This window comes from Rhinopithecus roxellana, chromosome 18 (assembly GCF_007565055.1).
Source record: "Rhinopithecus roxellana isolate Shanxi Qingling chromosome 18, ASM756505v1, whole genome shotgun sequence".
Lineage (NCBI taxonomy): Eukaryota > Metazoa > Chordata > Mammalia > Primates > Cercopithecidae > Rhinopithecus > Rhinopithecus roxellana.
Window position 1 is genome coordinate 97,275,766 of NC_044566.1, and position 24,368 is coordinate 97,300,133.

Sequence of the window (24,368 nt, forward strand, 5' to 3'; positions counted from 1 at the left end):
AATGACTAAGAATTTTTATGAATTGATGAAAGATACCAATTACAAATATTCTACAACCTACCCATACCTAGGTCTTTCAGTGGTTTGTTTTTGTTTTTGTTTTGAGACAGAGTCTTGCTCTGTTTCTCACCCTGGAGTGCAGTGGCCCGATACTGGCTTACTGCAGCCTCCATCTCCCAAGGTCAAGTGATCCTCCTGCCTCAGCCTCCTGAATAACTGGGACCACAGGCATGTGCTACCACGCCTGGCTAATTTTTGTGTTTGCGTGTATTTTTTGTATTTTTAGTAGAGGTGGGGTTTCACTGTGTTGGCCAGGCTGGTCTTAAACTCTTGACCTCGAGTGATCCACCCACCTCGGCCTCCCAGAGTGCTGGGATTACAGACATGAGCTACCACGCCCGACCACCTTCAGTTTGTTTTCTAATAACACAGTTTTATCGCCTAACCATCTCGTTCTCAGAATTATAGTAAAAAGATAGAAAAACAGGGAGGAGAAAAGATAAGCAACATAGAGGATCAGCCTATGAAATCCAATAGCCTACTAAGAGGAATTCCAGAAACAACAGAGAAGATGGAGGAGGGAAAGTGTCCTAAAGCTGAGAGAGAAAAATGTTCATGTCAAAAGAGTCCACAAATTATGAAGTAGGATGAATGAAAATGGCCCATATAAGATTATAATAGCTACTAAGAAGGAAAAGTGCGTAACTGCAACAGAATGACACTTAACACTAGCATCAGAATTTCATTTTCAAAATACTTAGCTGTTAAAAGACAGCAAAAGCTTTCAGTGTTTTGAGGAAAATTATTTCGAACCTAAGATTCTGTATCTAGCCAAATTTTAATCAAATGTGAAGGTAAAAAGTTAGTTTCTGAAGTATGAAGATTTAGAAAAATTATTTTTCATACCCCTTCTTGGAGACATTTGGCAGTACAATGAAGATGAAAATCAAGATCAAGAAAGAAGATCGGTAGTCCAAGAAATGGTGAAACTAATCTGTAAACCAATGTAAGGAAAATCTAGAAAGAAACGGTTAATTGTTGAACTATAAGAAAAATGTCTTCAGGTAGACAAGAATTCCAGACAATTAGATAACATGAGTAATAAACTGGAAAAGATTATGTCTGTGATAAGGAAGACATATTTATATATCTCCCCACAAGAAAAAATAACGACATTGAAATTCCAGGAAAAAATAGTTCTCTGCTGGTGGAATGTAAGAAAGGAAAATTCATCTGAACCAGCAAGAGTCTCCTAGGAGTGGCATGGTGACCATAGGAGGAAACTATAACTATGCTGTACTATACTAAAACTGTAACTGTACAGAGGAAATAGAGTTTTAGTAGATTTTCCGACTCTTCAATGGTTAATTTTTACATTGTCATAATGAACACTTTTTACTGATTTTCAAGTTTTAGAATCACCATAGCAAAATGCAACAGATACAATTATGTTTACTGAACTAAATGTAAATGTTATCAATATTTACAAATGCTAAAGTCAAGGTTTAACTAATATAAGTTGGGAGGTAGAAGGAAATCATAGAAATAGTAGTGTCCTTATAAACAGATTATACACGAGAAACTGTTGGGATTGTGGGAATAAAAAAAGAGATTTAGATACTATTTAAAGTGACAAAAAATACTCAGTAGAAGAACTGAAGATAAACATATTACTACCAAAATTTCCAGACAAATAGGGAAAGGGAAGGATGACAATAAGTGAGCTATTCATCTGTCATCACAAAGAATAAATAATGTCTAAACTCTGAATTTAGAAATACTAGTAGATAATGCCTAAAGCTGATAAATTAGTAAACACAAGTGCAAGCACATTATTTAGCAATATGGAAGTAACCACCGAAGAAACTGAACAAAGAGGTTGAATTGATAGTTGAAGACCAGATTGTTTACAACATTGTGCGAAGATATTGCCTGTCTTTGGTTACTGCAACTGTCAATCTTAGATTTCTATGGGTAATCTCACCCCGTATGTTTCACTTTCTAACCATACAGCACGATATTAAAGCAGCCAAATTCTAATCTTTTTTGCCTTGCTATCTAGGTGAAAAAAGAAACAGGCAAAATTAAGGAAGATATCCTTACCGATGAAGATGAAAAAACAAAAGGAATATGGGATTCCATTAAAAGGTAATTGCTAATGAATATTTTAACACATCGCTAGATTGATCCAGAAGTCTAGTATGTGGAATTTTCACAGGTGGTGAAAATGTAAGTAAAGCGAAGGTCCTCTAATCTAGGAGGGATAAGATAAATACATAAATGTTACTACTGTGTACAAGATAGGAAACTAGAGCTGTAAGACAGATGACAAATAAAATACTGTACAAACCAATGGAGAAAAATTATATATCCACTTACAAGGAACCTGAGGAAATACTCCTTGAAGAAGTGTGTAGCAAAGATCTGTTTTAAAGGACAAGACAGGATTTCAAAAGTTAAAGATTGAGTGAAGGCGGTTACATGAAGGCAAAAAGATTGGATATGTTCCTCAAAGAAAAGAAAGTAGCCTAGCTAGCTGCAACTTGAAAATAGTAGGGACTGTTTATGTTAGATTGATACCTATACTGTTTTATTGTTAGTTTAAAAAGGAACACAGGCCAGGTGTTGTGACTCACACCTATAATCCTAACACTTTGAGAGGTGATGACAGGAGGATTGCTTGAGCCCAGGAGTTCAAGGCTAGCCTGGGCAACATAATGAGACCCTGTATCTACAAAAAGTTTAAAAATTTTCTAGTCATGGTGGCATGTATCTGTAGTTCCAGTTACTCAGAAGGCTGAGGTGGGAGGATTGCTTGAGTCTGGGAGGTCAAAGCTGCAGTAAGTCAAGATTGCAACACTGCACTCCAGCCTGGGTGACAGAGTGAGACCCTGCCTCGAAAAACAAACCTACGTAAGGAATATATTGACTCATATCGAAAGAATCCAGGAGTATACCTGGCATTGGCCATTGGGTGATGTGGTGTGGATACAGTCTTTCTCCATCTCTTAGGTCTACTCTTTCTGTGTCTCCTCCATTTTAAGATAGACTTTTAAAATTAAAAGTTTACTATTTCCAGTGGCAGGAAAATGCCTCTTTCCAAACAGTTCCAGTAAAAGTTCCAAGGCTGATTCATGGGTCCAACTATAGCTATGTGTCCCAAACTGAACTGATTTCTGTGACTCTGATAACCAAGCGTGAGTCATACGCCTACTTCTAGAACTGATGGGAAGGCCTGTCCCAACTAAACCTCATAGGGTGTGATGGGAGGAGGAATGATTCCCCCCAAAATACCAGGTTGTTACTAGAAGGGGAACAGATGTTAGGTGAGCAAAAACAAAAGCTGTCTCCCGTAGATGCACGTTGTAAAGAACTTTGAATGTCCATTTTAGAGATTTGAACCCTGTGTGAGCTATGATGGCAAACCAGTAATCATTTTGATCAAAGATAAGAAATAGAAATGTTAGCCAAAATAGGTTCAACAACTTAAACATATTTGGTTATGCTAGTCAAAAGCACTTCCATCATTTTGGATTTTGCCCAGTTGAAGCCTCTTTTTCTATAGTTGAGTCCTTCTTTGGTAAGAAAAATCATATTACTGTCACAGTGTGTGCTTTGAACAAGTTACTGATAGAGAAAGGATCGAGGCCACTCATTGAGATGATTTGGAGGGTAGGTATGTTTGACAGGGGATAATGGAATAGAATCCGAGCAATTTTAAGAGTATCCATCTAAGAGCTTCCATTAAAATTAGAAGGTAGAGATAAGAATGATTGAAGATAACTGTTTAAGTATGGTATAGCCACTTGCTATATAAAAAGGATACCAAAAACAAAATGCTTTGTTAGAAGCAGAGATGGTAAGTTTTTGGGATGCTAACTGCTCCAGATACATAGTATTGTGTGTCTTATGATGCTTTGACTTTTTTCATCTTAGTTTTAGTTCTTAGAATGATTATTTTTTCTTGCCACTGAATCAACTTCTTTTCTTATTTGGGAGATTACAAGATTTGAAAAATACTTCTATCTATAACAATCTATATTTTGCAACATACCTTTAGTGGTGCCTGTAAGTTGTTTACCAAATTTTATTCATTCTAAATATCTGTTTATATGAAAATACTTTAAAATGTTTAGGAAGAAAAAGATGAATTTGTACTTTATGAATACTGTAAATAAAAAATTCAGTCATTTTTGTATATGAAATGGGCCTATACAAAAATGAAATGGAGGTGGTCTAACTCCAAAAAGGTAATGTATATGACAACTGGGCCCAGATGACGCTACCATGATATAAACCAGGGAGTAGACATGGCTCCCTAGTGCTTTGTCATGGAAATCATCCATAGTACCAAGAGGGTACTCCATACCCTGCGTGGAGGAGAAAATCTGCTTGGTCAGAGGAGCTCCAAATTGTAGATGGTGGTTTAAAAATACTTTAGTGTTGGTGAGCCCCATCAGCAGCACTCAGACACCTACCCTGTTACCATATACATTCTTGCTGTGTGTTACCATATACATTCTTGCTGTGCTATAGTTCCACACTTCTGCATTCTGTTCCTTCCCTCATTATTGGCCTGTTTAAAGTTTCAGTACACTAGATATGGCCATGTCAAGCTGTAATTCATTCTTTGTTCTGAAAACAACCTTTGGCAGCTCACAGAAATTCAAAAATAACAGCCCGTTCACCTAGAGACAATATAATTATATTCCATATTGCAAATTAAAAAAAAAACTCATAAAGCTTCAAATGATATTGTCAAATATTTTAATATTAGTTTGTAAATATTATAGTGTTTATAGCTTAACTGTTTTGAAATACATTTCTGTATTTATTGCTTATATTTAGTATTTAGGTGTACAACGTTTCCATATGTATGTTTAAGAAATGTCAATTACTTTTTTATTCCAAGTTTCACAATAAGGTTGCATAAAGAAGACAAAAAGGAAAAAGATGTCCTAAACATTTTTTCAGTTGCTTCTGGTCATTTATATGAACGTTTTTTAAGGTAGGTATATTTTTTAACTTTATATTTTGAAAAAGAAATATTTACATGGTTCAAATTTCAAAAAAAAGTAAAAGAATATACACTGGGGGAAAAAAAATTCCCGCCTGTTTCCTTGATACTCAGTTCCTTTTCTCACAGGAAACCCGTAGTATTATTTTTACATCCTGCTAAAGAGATACACACACACACACACGTAAATATATATGTGTGTATATGTATTTATTTATTTCAGTTTTTTTAAGTCTTTACCCAAATAGTAACAAAGAACATACTACTTTACACCTTACTTTTTTTTACTTAAAATTATGAAGTAAATATATTTGAATATGAAATTTCATGAGTTTGGCTTGATTTGGAAAATTGGTTTTCTTCAAGGCTAGCAAATAGACATTTTGGATAGGTAAGAATATATATATATACACACACACTATATATATATTTACTTTATATGTACAGTACTTACTATATATATATATATAATTTACTATAGTAAATTATCCTTTTCCAGTGAAGAAAACCTTGTTTTATAAAAAGGAAAGGAATGAGGGGAGAAATGCATATTGCAAAGTACAAAAGGCTATTTTTAAACAGGTAATATAGAAAGGTCACAGAGAATAACTCAAAAATATTTGAAGTGTAGCAATGATACATTAAAATGGAACTTTAGATTCATTTGTATCCTTTCCATTCAGAGGTTTAGGTTAGCAAACCAATTGACCCATCCAGTGAATTCATCAATATAGATAGATCATTCAGCTCTTCAGGGTTTGCAGACTTATTATTAATCACACAGTCGTAGACAACTGGGCCCAGATGAAGCTACCATGATATATATGTATTCATCCTTACACATTACATACTTGATAAACCATATTTCAGTTTGTTTCTTCACATTTCATTGTGAAAACCTTCTAATTCATACCTTCAATTATTTAAAAGCCTTTAAAAAGACCTATGTAACAAACCTGTATGTTCTGCACATGTATCCCAGAACTTAAAGTGAAATTTAAAAAATTAAAATTACATTTTAAAAACACTTCAAGGTTAAAAAATATGAACTCTTGTTACTGTTAACGTATATTGGGTTTAATGTTCTTTTATACAGAATTATGATGCTTTCTGTTTTGCGTAACACCAAAACACCAGTGAAATTCTGGTTGCTAAAAAATTATCTCTCACCGACATTTAAAGTAAGTACGTAGCTTTTTTTGTAGAATGGTTAATGTTTGAATAGTAAATTATTTGTATCATTGTAAGTTTATATGACATTTCTCTTTTCAGAATGAGCTTTTTGAAATGTATATTTTAAAGACTTTTTAATAAATTTTAAAATGGTATTTAGTATTTTTATGTAGCTTAAGAAAAATTCTGTGCACTTTGTATTTAGAGATGTTCAAAGGAGAGGACAGTAGAAGACTGTATATTTTTAAGTAAAGTCAAAATCAGAATGACTAGTAGTTTTTCATGATAATGAATAATTGAATACAATTTGGCAATGGAAAATATATACAGATTTTTAATTAAGAGAAATGGATTCTGTCATTTTTGCAAAGATAGGCAGAAACAGTAGTAGTATCAAGAAAATACAAAGACTATGCCTATACCATAGAAAATAGTTTTACGGTACTGAAAACAAAAAAACTCTTTCATCTGTGTAGTGCATTGATTGCTGGGCACCATGATCTGAGGCATTTTATATTTAGAAGATTTCAGGTGATCAACACCTATTACTCTTTACTCAGAGGCCCCATACACCTGCTACAAAGTATACTCTGTTTCTTCCTATTCTCCCTACAGCATAATCAAATTCCATGAAATTTAGTGTCTCCACAGCAATTTGGTGTCTCATTCACCAGCATTTCAAATGAGTTTTTTTTTTTTCTAGACCAAAAGCAGTGGGAAAACAGAAGTAAAACTAGCCAAGCATGCTTTTATTCCTTTATATTTCTAGGCATGATGCCAAGTGTTTAACTGACGTTATTCAATTGTTTTTCATAACAATCCCACGTGATAAGAAAACAGAGATTCAAAAATTACGTAACTAGCTTGCACAGTTGAGAGGTACCTGAGACCACTTTTAGATTCAATAACTTACTAGAAGGATTCATAGAACTGCAGAAAACAGCTATGCTCACAGTTTTTATAGCAAAAGGACACAAATAAAATCAGCAAAAGGAAGAGATGCTTAGGGTAGGGTCCGGGGAGACCAGACATAAAGTTAACAATTGTCCTCTCCCAGTAGAATCCACTCCCAGTGGATAGCATTTATTTCTTCCAGCAACAGTGTGTGAGGGTACTCATGGGGTGTTGCCAATCAGGGAAGCTCATTCAAACTTTGGGGTCCAGAGTTTTCATTAAGGATTGCTGTGTGGCCTTGGCTAACAGCCTGCATGGCTAACCTTAGCCTCTGACCCCTTCAGATGTTGAACTGATGCCTTGTGGCCCAAGGTCCTCACTACAGATAACATCATTAGCATACAATATCTAGTGTGGTCCAAGGTCTGCAGGTAAACACAGACATTCTTATTAGTCAGGAAATTCCAAGAGTAGAGGATATTTCCTGGGAGATAAGGTGAAGGGCCATACTTTTCTTTGAGCAAGAATCATCCTTTATAGGATAGGCCTAAGATGAAACAGCTAATTAGAAATACACCTGAGATTTGAACCCAGGCATTCAGACCTCAGGTGCTTAACCTTATGTGACAGCCCATTTCCCCTCCACCACCAACAGTGTCTGCTCCTATGCTGATTTGACAGTAGGAAAACAAAACAAAACAAAACAAAAAATAGAAAAAGAACCCATAAATATAGAAAATAAGTTATACTATTTTTCTAATTTTTAACATGTTATCCTAGTAGTCAGACACTGAATAAGGGAGTATTTCACCCTAAATAGACTGAGATAGAAAAATCTAAAGATTCTCTTAGCAGGAAAAGATATTATTCACCAGAACAATAGTGCTGGATTAGAAATTTCTGGATTAAATTTAATTCTAGAAATTAAAAATTTCTGGATTAGAAAGTCTTGTTCCACTGGATGGCCAAAAGAAATGTGTATTTGAAGCAGTGTTTTCCTCCTTTTTGTGATGTGTTTCTTTCTTTCAAAATTTTTCTTTTGAAAACTTTTTAGTGAAATATATACTCAGAAAAGTGCACAAATCATGAAATGTAGCTTTGGAGTTTTACAAACTCAAACATCTGTGTAAACCAGCAGCCAGATACAGAAGCTGCTAGGTACTTTAGATTTGTTCCTAGCAGTTTAGAAAAGTCATACCTCCTCTCTTCATTCAAATATTTGCTAAAATTATACGTACTTAGGCATAATTCTTTTCTGACAGCACTATGCAAACTATAATTCCCTCTTCCTTTCTATTTTTCTTCATAGCACTTTTTTTCTGTAGATAACTTAATAGTTTATGTCTACCTACCTCCTCTAAAATACACGCCTCATGAAGGCCATAGTTTTTATTTCTTTTGTTCACTGATGTACCCTTAGATCCTAGAACAGTGCCTGTTTCAGTGAATATTTTAACACATATTTAATGATGAAAAAATATTCTTTTTAATTTATCTGAATGTTTTATTTTATTTTGAAACCAAAACAATGACTCCTAGCAGCTGTTGTACCCATAATTTCGAGATTTCACAGATAAAATTGGTGCTTCTTGCATTTAAAAAAATATTTTAAATCTACATTTTTCTTACAAAATCAGAGAAAAAAATTAAACATATAACCAGCAACTAGTTTCAAGTAAGAATCAAGAGGTAAAATGCAAATTTCTGTATTTATTCATCTTTTCCAACTCCTTTTTCATTCTCTCAATGTTTGAGCTCTTGAACTAAATTTAGCCCACAGTATATTTCATTAACTGCTTCTGCTTTAAACAGGGAATAAGCTACTTCTAATCCTATAAGAGAGTGAATCAAATATGAAATATTCAGACCATAATCACTACTTTATATTTTTAAACCTTGAATTAAATAATAATATATCTCAAACATGAAGCTCCTGTATAGAATCTAATTTATCAGCTTAGAACTTATTTTGTGTTTTTTGTATCCTCTCTTCATCTTTATATCTCTGACCAACCAACCTGTTGACATATACATGAACTATTTGATATGTAGGTGTTCCAAGATCCAGAGGCTTTTTTTTACGTCAGTTTTCTCAAGTCAGATGTTAACAATAAAAGTATGGGAACATTTACCTTCCATTAATAAGTTTGTTAAATAATACAGTGCACTTATTTTTAGTGACACTAAATTATATAGTTTTATTTATACTTGTGTTTTCATATTTGTTAGCATTTTAATATTTCTTATTAATAAGTATGTTATAGAAGTAGTATTTAGACATTTTGCCTATTAGTTGATAACAATTTATAGGAAAGTTTACCTTTTTAATGTTAACTTTTTTCTCTAAAGCAAAACTACTTTCTCTTGAACATATTGTTTGATTTTGTGTTTTTTTAGGAAGTAATTCCTCACATGGCTAAAGAATATGGATTCCAATATGAACTAGTTCAATATAGGTGGCCCCGTTGGCTTCGCCAACAGACTGAAAGACAAAGGATTATTTGGGGTTACAAAATTCTTTTCCTTGATGTTCTTTTCCCACTAGCAGTGGACAAAATCATTTTTATTGATGCTGACCAGGTAATAAGATTAACTACTGTTTTTAGTAATACTCAAACATTTTTTACACTTGTCTTAATATAGAAATTAATTCATGTTGCTCATGGTTATTATCTTCATTACAGTGCTTAAGATATGATTGTGATATATAAGCAAAGTATCTTTAAAAACAAAAAGTCAGAACTCCAGGGGAAAATTGGAGGCGTTGTAAGAAGTACCAGTTATTATTTAGGACGTGGAAGTTTTCTCTCTGAAGTAGTAGTTTTTTACGTTTGCAAACTAAAACAAATACTTTTATTAGTCATAATAAGAGTAATTAAATGAATTCCTGTAAAGTATGAGCTGATATTTGTTTAAAATTAGCAATTTCTTCTTGCTAGAAAAGCTAGCAGTTCATACAACTCTTATTCTTCCACCTTCAACAGCATTCTTTCGCATTCAACCAATAACCAAATTTTTATCACTCTTATCACTTAAGGAAAAGAGCATTTTAAATTTGGCCAACTTACGCCTGTAGTCTCAGCACTTTTGGAGGCTGAGGTGGGGAGGAAAGGTTGAGCCCAGGAATTCAAGGTCACAGTGAGCTATAATCATGCCACCGCACTCCAGCCTGAGTGACAGAGTGAGACCCTATCTCTAAAAATAAAAGCAAATAAATTTGGCCCCCCCAAAAACAAACAAACAAACAAAAAACCCAAGGCCCTCTGCTTTCAAAATTTATATGTCCAAAAATTATGGCTTTTTCTTTTTCCCCCCTTGCATTGCTTTTGAATCATTAGTGGGAAAAAAAATTTGAAAATACACAGAATTTCTGAGAAAAAGATAATATGTAAATGAAAATATAAATTAAATGGATAAGTTAGAAGTTATGTGGAACAAAAAGTATATTTTCAAGTCCTATATTAGAATGTACTCATATTCTAAACTCTTATTATTTTTGTACTCTATTCCAAATTGATAAATATGAAACATTACAATGTAAACTAAGAAAATGGCATTTCTAAACACACTTTTTTTTTTTAAGAGACAGGATCTCACTCTGTCATCCAGGCTGGAGTGCAGTGGCACAGTCATAGCTTACTGCAGCCTCAGACTCCTGCATTCGAGCCATCCTCCCACCTCAGCATCCTAGGAGCTGGAACTCCAGATGCACACCACCACGCCTGGCTAATTTTTTTTTTTTTTTTTGTACAGACGGGGTCTCACTATGTTGCCCAGGCTGGTCTCAAACTTCTGGCCTCAAGCAATCCTCCCATCTTAGCCCCACACATGATATCTAATATAATTCTTTCTCCTACCTTTCCTTCAACATGTACACTGATATTTTTCTAGGAGGCTTGAGTGTATTCAAAAATAACATTGATATTATTTCATTCAAGCTATTAAGAATAATTGGGAGATTTTTCTTTATGATTCAAACTTAACACTTGGCAATATACAATAATGGAGATTTGCCGTGGAATGATTTTGTTATTCATACATGGAGAGACTAAGAGCTCTGCACTTATGTAATATTTAACCCCTTTCCCAAATATCTGATTCATAAAATGACTTGTTTATAAATGATACAACAAAATATTCTTGTTGGTGAGTAAGACCACTGTCTTAAAGACTAGGAATATAAATTTTAGTTTACCTTTAACCTGTAAGGGCAAGAGGAAAATATGTTAAATTCAGTAAATTCATATTACGTGAAACCACTGTGAGGAAAATACAACTCTTTGGATTTCTGTAATAGGGTAATAATGATTTAAGATTCCCATAAAAAAAGGCTTATGTTATTTTACAGTCTTTATCAGACAGCCTATTTTACTTATTTAGATTGTGAGACATGATCTAAAAGAACTTCGAGATTTCGATCTGGATGGAGCTCCTTATGGGTATACTCCATTTTGTGATAGCCGCAGGGAAATGGATGGATATCGTTTCTGGAAAACAGGATACTGGGCATCACATCTTTTAAGACGGAAATACCATATCAGGTAAGAAAAGTCATACCCTTACCATTTAGTAAATAATGTATTGAAATACAGTTTCCAGTTTTCTTAAAAATTATGCAATAAAAGCAACCAATTACATAGTGTTCATTCCACGCCAGTCACTCTTGTAAACCTTTACGTATATTAAGTCATAAAATCTTTGTGACAATCTTGAGATAGTGTTGTTATCTCCATTTTGTAGATGTGGAAACTGAGGCATACAGCATTTATGTAACTTGCCCAGGCTTACCCTGCTAGTATATAACTGAGCTAGGAGTTAAACCCAAGTAATATGGCTCCTAACTACTCCAGAAGATTTAAACTTGGTTTGTGAAATAAAATTGAGATTATATCTTCAGTGCCTCATGGCCTTTTGTAAGGCCATGAGTTTCATGACAGCTTGGAAAAGCTTGGGGTGACCCTAAAAGATTATGGGTTCTACCAAAATTAAAACAAACTTAAAACTCCTGGGAAACAGTATGAGACATTAGGAGCAAATCTTCGAAAGGATTAATTGTTATTAGATCTTAGGATATCTGTAGTTAATACCGTCACTGTAGACATTCATTGGAGGAAAGTAAAACTAAAGCTACATAAACAACATAGGCTATCAAGAAGTAATTCATTTTTGCAGTGCTTTATATGTAGTGGATCTCGAGAAGTTCAGGAGAATTGGAGCAGGTGACAGGCTCAGGGGCCAGTACCAAGCTCTCAGTCAAGATCCAAACAGTCTTTCAAACCTAGATCAGGTAAGTAAAATGTTAACAGAATAATTTTCAGTGTTTATACATAGACTGTTCCAACTTCCTGCTCATAAACTTCAAAGTCTTATATTTTGAGCTTTTTTCTCAAGTTTCTGACTTTTATGTAATTGTCTATTGGATATCTCTACTTATACATAATTTTTTCACCTCAAGCTCAACATTTTCAAAACTAATAGTATTTTATCCTCACTTTTCCATTCTCAAACCTCTTCTTTCTGCTTTATGCCCTGTTTTAGTTACCCTCTGTATTAGTCCATTCTCACTGCTAATAAAGATATACCCAAGACTGGGTAATTTATAAAGGAAAGAGTTTTAATTGACTCACAGTTCTGCATGGCTAGGGAGGCCTCAGGAAACTTACAATCATGGCGGAAGGGGAAGCAAACGTGTCCTTCTTCACATAGTAGCAGGAGAGAGAATGAGTGCCCAGTTGAAGGGGGAAGCCCCTTTTAAAACCATTAGATCTCATGAGAACCCACTCACTATCAAGAGAACAGGATAGGGAAAACCACCCGCATGAGTCAGTTATCTCTACCTCGTCCCTCCCACAACAGGTGAGGATTATGGGAATTACAATTTATGATGAGATTTAGGTGGGGACACAGCCAAACCATGTCACCCTCTTTTTGCTTACTCTCTTCCATCATTGTTTAAACATGCTCAAGTCTCTCTCTCTGATCTTCAAGACAAATCCTTCATCCAGTGCACCCCCACCCTGATATTGCCTTAACATTTTCTTTCACCTCACAAGCACTATTTTCCTAATATCCTATCAATTTCCTCATTATTGCATCTGAAACATTTTAGATAATTTAAGCAGAGGCAAAAGACTCTGTAGCCCATAATCCCTACTCTTTTTCCTTATTTTTATCACAACCATGCATGTTTGTTCATTCATTCATCTGTTGAATACCTGCTATGTGCCAGATACTCTCCTAAGACCTCAGACATCAGAAAACAAAAACAAGATTTCTTTAGCTCATGATATTTTCATTCTAATAGGAAAATAAGATTTAAAAATAAACAATATTTAAAGATAATAAATGTTTTGGAGAAAAAAACATGAAAGCATAATAGAGAGTTCAGAATACTGAATAGGGGCTGGGGCTTGCAGGTATAAATTGGCTATATGTTTCTATGAAGATGATTTTTGAGTGAATTTTAGATGGAGGCATAAAAGCTGACAATGCAGATGTCCTTGAGTATTCCAGGCCAAAGAGAATATCTGATGCAAAGGTCCCAAGGTGGGATTGGGCCTTCCATGTTTGAGGAATAGCAAGAAAGTCAGTATGGTTGGGATAAAGATGGGGGGAATAAAGTAAAAATGAAGGAAAAGAGTTAACAGAGGCTCCAGATAATGTAGAAAGCTTAATCCCTTTGTTTAAAAGTCTAGTAAGTGGGAAATTATATGTCAAAATATGAGTTATTCAAGACCACACTGGTAAGTAATTGATTTTTTTAATCATTCTTGAAAGTTGGGAGATCTTCAAATATATATGTGTTTACATACAAAATAGGGTCTCTTCACTATTGCCAATTAGTAGAAAACTGACTAGGGTCCTCAGTAAACCTCAATAACATGCCAGATTTTGATTATGAATACATCTTTGGTAATTCTTAATAATTTTACCAATGTATTATTTATAAGGAATTCTTAGTCTTACATATGAATGAAAGTCTATGAAGTTGCCTGTTATCTGCCTATGGACAACTGAAGAAAGGATTCATTTTTCAAGCAATTCAGGAACTGTCCTAGGTGTTCTCCCAGTACTATATTACCACATTTTGGGGATGATTGTCCTTACTCACATGTAGTTTGGCTCCCACTCCCTCCAATCCACTTAAAACTTCTCAGTAAAATCAAAGTATCTTTTTTCTTAGGTGAAAATGTGTAGTGAGCTCTTCTTCTTTGTTTTTATGTGCCCTCTTTGCAGCATGGATGTTTTCAACCTCTCCTTTCTTGACACTCTCTTGACTCTCTATTGGCTTCCATGTCAGACCTTGCTGGTTCTTCTTTGACATCCCTGGCTTTCCCACCGCAATTTTTTTGGTCGAACTACTTTTTCTCTACTTTTCCTTTAAATGTTGCTATTCTCTACATCTCTGCCTTGGCCCACTTCTCACTCTGTACCATCTCTAGTGGCAGTCTTACAGCCAGTCATAGTTTCAATTTATATCTTTCTATTAATAGTTCCCAAATCTTATCTCTGGCTCTTAGCTTTCCCTTGAATTCCAAACTCCTGTATTAACTCTACTGACATTGCCACATTAATGCCCAAAACTTATCTCAAATTAAAAAGTCAAGAACTCAAGTTCTGTTCTTCTTCCACCATTCCCTCCATCAGCAAATACCACTTAGCTGCCTGTTACAGGTTGGATTACTCAGGAAGCCACCTAATTCTAACATGGAAATTAGCTTACAGGAAGTTTATTAGGAAGTACTCTCAGGACCAGCAACTGTGGAGGAAGGAAATGGAATTGGGGAAACTTTACAAGTTCCATTAAGATCTCAGTTGACTGACCCCACAGGGAGCTGTGAAGCTAAGATGGTCCTTCAAAGTTTTCACAGGTTTGGGCAAGTCTTTATGCCTTCCTATCAACCAGTCATTGGATATGGGCTGCCCCAGGTAAAGGGGTGACCTTGGGTGAGACAACTCTTTTCCAACAGCAGTTCCCTAGAGATAGCTGATAGCTGAGTAGCACTCCCAGCAGCTAGGAGAATAGTTTTCAGATTTGAATGGAGAGCTGGTTGCTGCATCACAGCATCCATTGTAGTCCACACTGTACTTCATGGATCATACACTTATTGTTTTGCAAGTTCAAAGGAAAACTTGTAAGAGGGAGGTTAGTAGAACAAACTGTAGTGCCTACCTCTGGAACTGGTCAAAAGACCACACTTGTACTCATCATCTCCCTTTATTATCCCTTCTAGATTCCTCTAACCTAGTGATATGACACAGAACCACCAGGAATTGGGAGGGAAAATAAGCATAACTTCCTCAAGAGAGTCACTGGAAGTGATGATAAGTATGGTCACTTCTATTTTGCCCCCTTGGGCCTATGTAATTTTTCCAAATGGTAGCACAGCACCATAAAATGGTTGTTGATGTGAAATATAATACTGCATCTATAAGATGGCACCTCACCTTTGCAAGAGTCTGACTCCGAACTAGCACCTCTGCTGTGCCCTTAGTAAACCATTCCATTGCTCCATTGGCCAGCATCTTCTACATAGTGCAGTATGTGACCGGACTGTGGGATCATGTGCCGTCTGCCACAGTGCCTTTGCTATAAATTGGGTCTCTTGGTCTAATACAGTATTATATAGAAACCTTTGTCAGTAGATAACTATAAATCTTTAGGTAATGGTGCCAGGTTTCTGTGAGCAAGAAAGGCAAACCCGTACATAGAATATGTGTATAGGTCAGTCCAGAAGAATCTGCGTAAAAGGACATCTAGTGTAGCCAACTTACCATCAAACAACTGATTGGTCTTTGCAAAGTGTAAGTGCTGTATTAGAAGCTCAGTGTTTACCTCTGCTGTTGGCAGCTATAAGAGCTAGATGAGCCTGGGTAAGTAGGAGCCTGTGCTGTTGGGCCCATACACAGTCTCCATCTCTGCCAGCATGTCAACTCCATTCATGTGCCCATTGTGTCACTGGAGTAGCCTATGATCAAGGCTAGCAGACTTCCACAAACCACATAATTTTGACTGCCTAGTTATTTAGTGCTGATTCTGTGTTGAATGCTTTCTGGTGGCTGTTTAACATGAAGTACCCAAAGATCCTGACAGTTTATGCCACCCCCATAGGGTCATCCAGAAACCTCTACCCCAGGATTTCTTGCCCTTAATCTTCCTATCTTTCTGTTTCTTGGCTTCTGACCAGTTGGTCAAACCATTCACCACTTCTTATGAATATATTCCAACTATAGACTATTTTTCTTTCTACATTCATGTACCTCATTATTCAGTTTGTATAGAAAGAAAAGTAGCCTATGGTTGGAATATATTCATAAGCAGCTAAAATGGTTCTTAGAAATAAATTTATAGTACTAAGAACCTCCATTAGGCAAGAAAAAAGGTTTCAACCTCATCTTCTACCTAGAAACTAGGGAAAAAAGAAAAGTTAAAACCAGAGTAAGGTCCTGGCTAATGCAGTAAGACAAGAAAAGGAAATAAAAGGTATACACATTGGGAAGGAAGAAATAAAACTGCCTTTGTTTGCAAATGCCTACTTAGACAATCCAAAAAAATGACCAAAAAACGAAAATCAGTATACCAATAAGGCATTATAGCAAGGTCAAAGGTTAATACATAATTAATATATAAAAGTATAAATTAATATATAAAAGATTAATATATAAAAGTCATTTTTACTACCTATCAGGTACTATGCTTACTACCTGCGTGACAAAATAATTTGTACACTAAACCCCCATGACATTCAATTTACCTATATAGCAGGCTTGCACATGTAACCCTGAACCAAAAATAAAAGTTTAATTAATTAACCTGGAGCAAAAGACTGATTACAAAGTCTACGGGCTTAGATCAGGTGTCTGAAATAAAGAATAAGTATAATAAAAGAAAGCTATTTATAAAAAATTAAATACTATTTTGCACAATTTTTTTTTTTTTGAGACAGAGTCTTGCTCTGTCACCCAGGCTAGAGTGCAGTGGCACAATCTAGGCTCACTGCAAGCTCCGCCCCCTGGGTTCACGCCATTCTCCTGCCTCAGCCTCCTGGGTAGCTGGTACTACAGGCGCCCATCACCATGCCTGGCTAATTTTTTGTATATTTTAGTAGAGATGGGGTTTCACCATGTTAGGATGGTCTCGATCTCCTGACTTCGTGATCCACTCGCCTCGGCCTCCCAAAGTGCTGGGAATACAGGTGTGAGCCACCGTGCCCAGCCATAAGATAAATTTTTTAAAAGTATATTAAAATTATTTCCTTATGTTTATAATGTACATTTTAGGGTTGTATTTTATTTTTAATAATATCATTTGCATAGGGATCTTTGCACATTGCCTGATAGAGATTTAAGAATATAAGATATATGACAAAGAAAAAGTCATTTTTCTGTATGCCAACAACGAACAAGTGGAATTTAAAATTAAAAACACAGTATCATTTAAATTGGCACCAAAATAATATTTAAGTATAAATCTAATAAAGTATGTTTCTCTACATGAGGAAAACTGTAAAATTCTAATGAAAGAAATTCAAAAACACTGAAATACCTGAAGAGGTATTCCCTGTTTGTGGATAGGAAGACTAAATTGCTCAAGACTACATTGATAAATTCTTCCCAGATCAATTTATAGATTCAACACAATTCCAATCAAAGTCCTAGCAAGTTGTTTTATGATTGTCAACCTACTGATTTTAAAGTTTATATAGAAAAGGAAAAGAACTAGAATAACCAGCACAATATTGAAAAAGAAGAAAGTCAGAAAACTAGCAATACCAGACTTACTTCACTGTAAAGCTATAGTAATCAAGACAGTATGTTGGCAAAAGAATAGAAAAATAGATCAACGGAACAGAATAGAGAGCCCAGAAATAAACCCACATAAATATAGTCACCCAATCTTTGACAGAGGAACAAAGATAGAGCTAAGATAGTATTTTTAACAAATGTAACTGGAACAACTGAACATCTCGTAAGAAGAAAATGAATCTAGACACAGATCTTACACCCTTCAGAAAAATTAACTTAGAATGGTTTATAGACTTGAATGTAAAACACAAAATGCAAAACTCCTGGAAGACAATATAGGAGAAAACCTAGATGGCCTTGGGTATGACAATGACTTTTTAGATGTAACACCAAAGTCATGATCCGTGAAAGTTAAGAATTGATAAGCTGTACTTCTCTGAAATTAAAAACTTCTGTTCTGCAAAAGACAATGACAAGAGAAAGAAAAGACAAGTATTTTGGCAAAAATATATTTGTAAAAGATGCATCTGTAAAGGAGTGTTATCCAAAAAAATGCGAAGAACTCTGAAGACTCAACAATCAGAAAACAAACCAAATTCGGAAATGGACCAAAGACCTTAACAGACACTTCACCAAAGAACATATACAGATGACATATAAGCATATGAGCAGATGTTCCACATCATATATCATCAGGGATACACAAATTAAACAACAGTAAGATACCACCACACACCTATTAGGCCAAAATCCAGAATACTGACAACACCAAAGGCTAGTAAAGATGTGGAGCAAGAGGAACTCGCGTTCATTGCTGATAAGAGTACAAAATGGTATAGTCACTTTGGAAGGCAATTTGACAGTTTCTTATAAAACCAAACATACTCTTACCATATGATTTAGCCATTGTAGTTTTTGGAATTTCCTCAAAGGAGTTGAAAACTATGGCTACATAAAAGCCTGCACAAAGATATTTATAACACCTTTATTTATAACTGCCAAAAATGCAGCCAACCAAGATATCTTTTAGTAGGTGAATCGGTAAAGAAACGGGTACATTCAGACCATGGAATATTATTCAGAGTTAAAAAGAAATGAGCTATTAAGCCATGAAAAGACAAGGAATAACTTTAAATGTATAATAACTAAGTGAAAGAAGCCAATCTGAAAAGATTACATACTGTATTATTCTAACTATATAACATTCTGGAAAAAGCAAAATTATGGAGACAGTATAAAGATAAATGGTTGTCAGAGTTTGGTGGCCGGGAGGGGGCAGGTGATGATATGGTGGAGCACAGAGAATTTTTAAGAAGGGAAAATACATAGTGTTAGATACATGTCATTATACAGTTGTCCAAACCCGTAGAATGTACACCACCAAGAAAGAAGCCTAATGTAAACTTTAGACTTTGAATGAGTATAATGCATGAATGTAGGTTCATGTATTGTAACAAACATATCACTTTGGTGGGAGGTGTTGATAATAGGGGAGTAGGTAATGCCTGTGTGGGAACAGTGAGTATATGGGAAATCTCTGCCTTCCTCTTGACTGTGAACCTAATAACTGCTCTAAAAAATAAAATAGAAAAAAGGAATAATTAAGGTTAGAATGGAAATCAGTAAAATGAAAAAAAAAAAAACAGATGAAAAGATGCATTTTTGTAGATTTTTAAAAATGAAACCTAAGCTGGTTTTTTGAGAAAATCAACAAAACCGATGAACCTCTATCTAGACTGTTCAGAATTAAAAAAAGGTAAAAGACACAAATTACCAATATAGAAAAGTGAGACATGACAGCACACAGATTCTACAGATACTGAAAGAATAATCAAGGGACTATTAGAATCAAGTTTCTGGTAATACATTCAGCAACTTTGATGAAATGGCCAAATTACTTAAAAGACACAAACTACCAAAAGTCAGAACATGAAATAGGTAACCTGAATAACCCTGTATCAGCTGAAGAAATGGAATTTGTAGTTTAAATCCCCAGGCCCAGATAGCTTCAGTAGTGAATTCTATCAAACTTCAGAGAAAGAAATAATACCAGTTTTACACAAACTATTCCAGAAAATTGAAGAGAAGGGAATACTTTTCAACTCATTCTGTGAGGCAGCATTCCCTTGACATCAAGACCAAAGATATTATAAGAAAGGAAAATTATAGACAAGCATTTCTTAAGAAAAGTTGTAAAAATTGTTGAAGTTTTAAGTAATCAAATTTAGTAATATATAAAAAGGATCTTATATGATGAATCATGACCACATGAACTTTATCCCAGGAATGCAAGATTGATTCAATATTAGAAAATCAATGTAACTCCCTGTATTAAAGACTGAAATACATATCCATATATACATATATATATGAGATCAACTAAATAGATGCAAAAGAGTATTTGATATACTCCAGTATCCATTCCTGATTTAAAACTCTCAGCACACTAGAACTGGAAGGGAACTTCCTCATCCTGATAAAGGGCATCTATGAAAAACCTGCAGCTAACATCATACTTAATAATCAAAGACTGAATGCTTTCTCCCTAGATCAGAAACACAGCAAGGATATCCACTCTTACCTTTCCTATTCGGTATTGTACTAGACAGATACCTAGTACAGCAAGGCAAGAAAAAAAAGGCATTCAGATTGGCAAGAAATAAGTAAAACTGGCTGTCTTGGACGGGTAACAGGGACAATCAATGTGATCATCTAGGTGGAAAACCTCGTGTAATCTGCCAAAAAGCTAGAACTAATAACTGCATTTCACAAAGCTGCAAGATAGAAAATCACTATTAAAATCCAATTCTATTTCTATATACTAGCAATAACAATTGGAAATTGAAATTAAATATCCATTTCTGTAGCATTTTGGAAATGAAAACCTTAGTGGTCAGACTTAAGACTTACAGACTGAAAACTACAAAACTGCTGAGAGAGATTAAAACTCAGCTGAATATTTAGAGAGGTATACCTTGTTCATGGTTGGAAGATTGAATATTGTTAAGATGTAGTTTCTCCCCAAATTAATCACTAGATTTAATGCTATTCCAATAAAAACATTACTCTCTGTTTTTTCTAATATTCAGTAGGCTTTCCTGTACAAATTAATGAAGTTGATTCTAAAATTCAAATGGAATGCCATAGACCTAAAATCGCCAAGACAGGCCAGGCACTGTGGCTCACACTGTAATCCCAGCATTTTGGGAGGCTGAGGCAGGTGGATCACTTGAGGTCAGGAGTTGAAGAGCAGCCTGGCCAACATGGTGAAACTCTGTCTCTACTAAAAACATAAAAAATTAGCTGGGCGTGGTGGCAGGCACCTGTAATCCTAGCTACTTGGGAGGCTGAGGCAGGAGAATCACTTGAACCCAGGAGGTGGAGATTGCAGTGAGCCGAGATCACACCATTGCACTTCAGCCTGGGTAACAAGAACAAAATTCTGTCTCAAAAAATAAAAATTAAAAATTAAAAAAAATAAAAATCACCAAAACAACTTTGAAAAATAAGAAAATTTAAGGACTTATACCACCTTGTTTTAAGACGTAATATAGAGCTACTATAGTCAAAATAGGTTGGTGTTGGTGTAGAGATAGACAATCTGATCCATGAATCAGAATAAAGAATCCAGAAATAGACCCACATATATGGCTGGTTGACTTGTGACAAAGGTGCAAGGATAATGCAGTGGAGAAAGGATAGTCTTTTCAAGAAACAGTGCTGGAACAATCAGATATCCTTATGCCAAAAAGAACCCCCAAAACCTCTAAACCCTAATATGCCATAAGTAAAAATTAATTCCAAACACATCATAGACAAAGATACAATATAAAATGTTTACAAGATAGGAGAAAATCTCTGTGATATTGGGTTATGCAGAGATTTTTTAGGTATGATACTAAAAGCATGATTCATAAAAGAAAAGCTTGATAAATATATAAAGAGTTCCCAAAACTCATTAATAAGAAAATAAGTAATCTGATTTGTTAAAGAATCAGATTGACCCATCACCAAAGATGATCAAGTGTCAATAAGTCCATGAAAAGATGCTAAACATCATTAGTGATTAGGGAAATGCAAATTAAAACTACAGTGAATAACTCTACACACCAGTTAGAATGGTTAACATTAAACAGACTGACCATTCCAAGTGTTGAAAGGATATATAGCTGCTAGAATTCTTATACGTTGCTTGTGAAAATGAGTGTAAAATGGCTAAGCCATTTTGAAAAGCAGTTTGGCAATTTCTTTTACAAGTTTAACTTAAACCTGCCATATGATTAGTCATTATACTTCAGGGTATTTACCCAAAAGAAATAAAAGTACCTGGCCACACAAACACTTGTGCAGAAATATTCATAGCAGCGTTATTCATAAAAGCCAAAACCTAGAACAACCCCCCTGTATTTGTTACCTGTTGCTACATAACAGCTTACCCAAAACATAGCAACTTAACAAACAGTTTGTGTGGATCAGTTTCTGTGGTCTAACCTAACTTGGTGTTCTGCTTCATTGTGTCTCTCAAGACTGCAATCACTGTGTCAGCCCAGGGACTGCCATCTAATCAAAAGACTTGACCGCTAGGCAAAGATGCTCACATGGTTGTGGGCAGGATTTATTCTTCAAAAGTTATTATACCAAAGGCCTAATTTCCTTGCTGGCTGTGACTATAGGCAGTCATCAGTTTCTGGCAGATGGCCAAACATGAGAGAGAAAAATCAGAGAGAGGATGCCAACAAAAATGGAAGTCACAGTCTGTTATAGTCTAATCTCAGAATTGATATCCCATTAGTTTTGCCATATTCTGTTTGTTAGAAGGTAGTCACTAGATCCAACCAGACCAAGAGAAGGAATTGCACAAGAGAATGAATACCAGAAGTCAGGAATTACTGGAAGCCATGTCAGAAACTGCCTACTACAAATATCTATCAAGAGGAGAATAGATAAAAATATATAGTATATTCATAGAATGTAATACTACTCAGTAGTAAAAAGGAATGAATTATTTATACACAGACAACATGGATGACTCTAAAAATAACAATGCTGATCCATACCAAAAGTATATAGGTGTATTTACAATTTATATGAAAAGTCAGACCAAAACTATTTGTATTATGTAATCCTATTTATATAAAATTATAGAAAATGCAAACTAATCCAAGGTGAAAAAAGCAGTTCATGCTTACCTGGGGACTGGATTGGGTGGGTAGAGGAAGGATAGGCAGGAACAATTGCAAAAGGACACAAGGAATCTTCAGGGTGATGGCTATATTCAATTATGTTAATTATGTGGTGGTTTCACAGAAATATACATATGTAAAATTCTTTATGCCCAGTAGTGGTACTGACATAAGGTTAGACATATGGTCACTAGAAGAGAATTGAGAGTTCTGAAATAAGCCTGTGCCTCTACTCTCATTTGATTTTTGTCAAGCATTCCAAGACAATTTAATGGGGAAAGAATAGCCTTTTTAACAACTATGCTAGACAACAGGAAATTCACTTGTAAAGAATGAAGTTGGACCCCTACTTCACATCATGTATAAAAATTAACTCAAAATGGATCAAAGACTTAAATGTAAGAACTAAAACCATAAAACTCTTAGAAGTGAATGTAAGTGTGAATCTTTGTGACTTTGGATTAGGCAATGTTTTTTAAGATGTAAAACCAAAAGCACAAGCAATGAAAGAAAAAGATAAATTGGCCAGGCACGGTGGCTCACGCCTGTAATCCCAGCACTTTGGGAGGTCGAGGCGGATGGATCATGAGATGAGGAGATCGAGACCATCCTGGCTAACACGGCGAAAGCCCGTCTCTACTAAAAATATGAAAAAAAATTAGGCGGGCATGGTGGCAGGCGCCTGTATTCCCAGCTACTCAGGAGGCTGAGGCAGGAGAATGGCATGAACCCGGGAGGCGGAACTTGCAGTGAGCTGAGATCGTGCCACTGCACTCCAGCCTGGGCGACAGCAAAAAAAAAAAAAATTAAAGACTTGTATGCATTACAGGATACAAGAAAGGGAAAAGACAACTTATAGAATGGGACAAAAGATTTGCAAATCTTGTATCTGACAAGACAGTAATATCCAGAACATATAAAGAACTCCTGTAGGATACTGTAGGATGTGAGGGCAATCTAGCTGCTACATCTGTCAGCCCATAGATCGCCAGGGTTGATTCAGCTGATCTGGCTGGCTACACAGGACGTGTCCTCTTCCTCCCTCACTGTTCCATGTGTGTTCCTCCTGAAACTGCATGCTGGGTTTAAGAGGATGACTATCCCCAACAGAGAAGGACCAATCTTCAGTCAAGGGTACACGAGTAGCTGTGCTCCCCTGCCAGAACCTCCAAACAAGCTCTCAAGAACTCCCATAACTCAATAGCAAAGGAAAATAACCAATTTACAAAGTGGTCAAGGGATGTAAATAGACATTTAAGTATGTTTATTTTTATTTTCCATGTTTTTTATTTTACTCTAAGTTCAAGGATACATGTGCTGAAGGTGCAGGTTTGTTACGTAGGTATACGTGTGCC

General features: G+C 35.3%; 1 protein-coding gene across 1 annotated transcript in view; it reads left to right on the plus strand.

Moving 5' to 3' along the window:
• Positions 1-24,368, plus strand: part of UGGT2 (UDP-glucose glycoprotein glucosyltransferase 2) — a 270,417-nt gene that overhangs the window by 196,741 nt on the left and 49,308 nt on the right. Inside the window, exons 31-36 of the mRNA XM_010358916.2 lie at positions 2,063-2,148; positions 4,913-5,008; positions 6,114-6,198; positions 9,482-9,664; positions 11,465-11,625; positions 12,257-12,371. Of these exons, the coding sequence (XP_010357218.2) occupies positions 2,063-2,148; positions 4,913-5,008; positions 6,114-6,198; positions 9,482-9,664; positions 11,465-11,625; positions 12,257-12,371 (726 nt within the window). The remainder of the gene's footprint in view (positions 1-2,062; positions 2,149-4,912; positions 5,009-6,113; positions 6,199-9,481; positions 9,665-11,464; positions 11,626-12,256; positions 12,372-24,368) is intronic.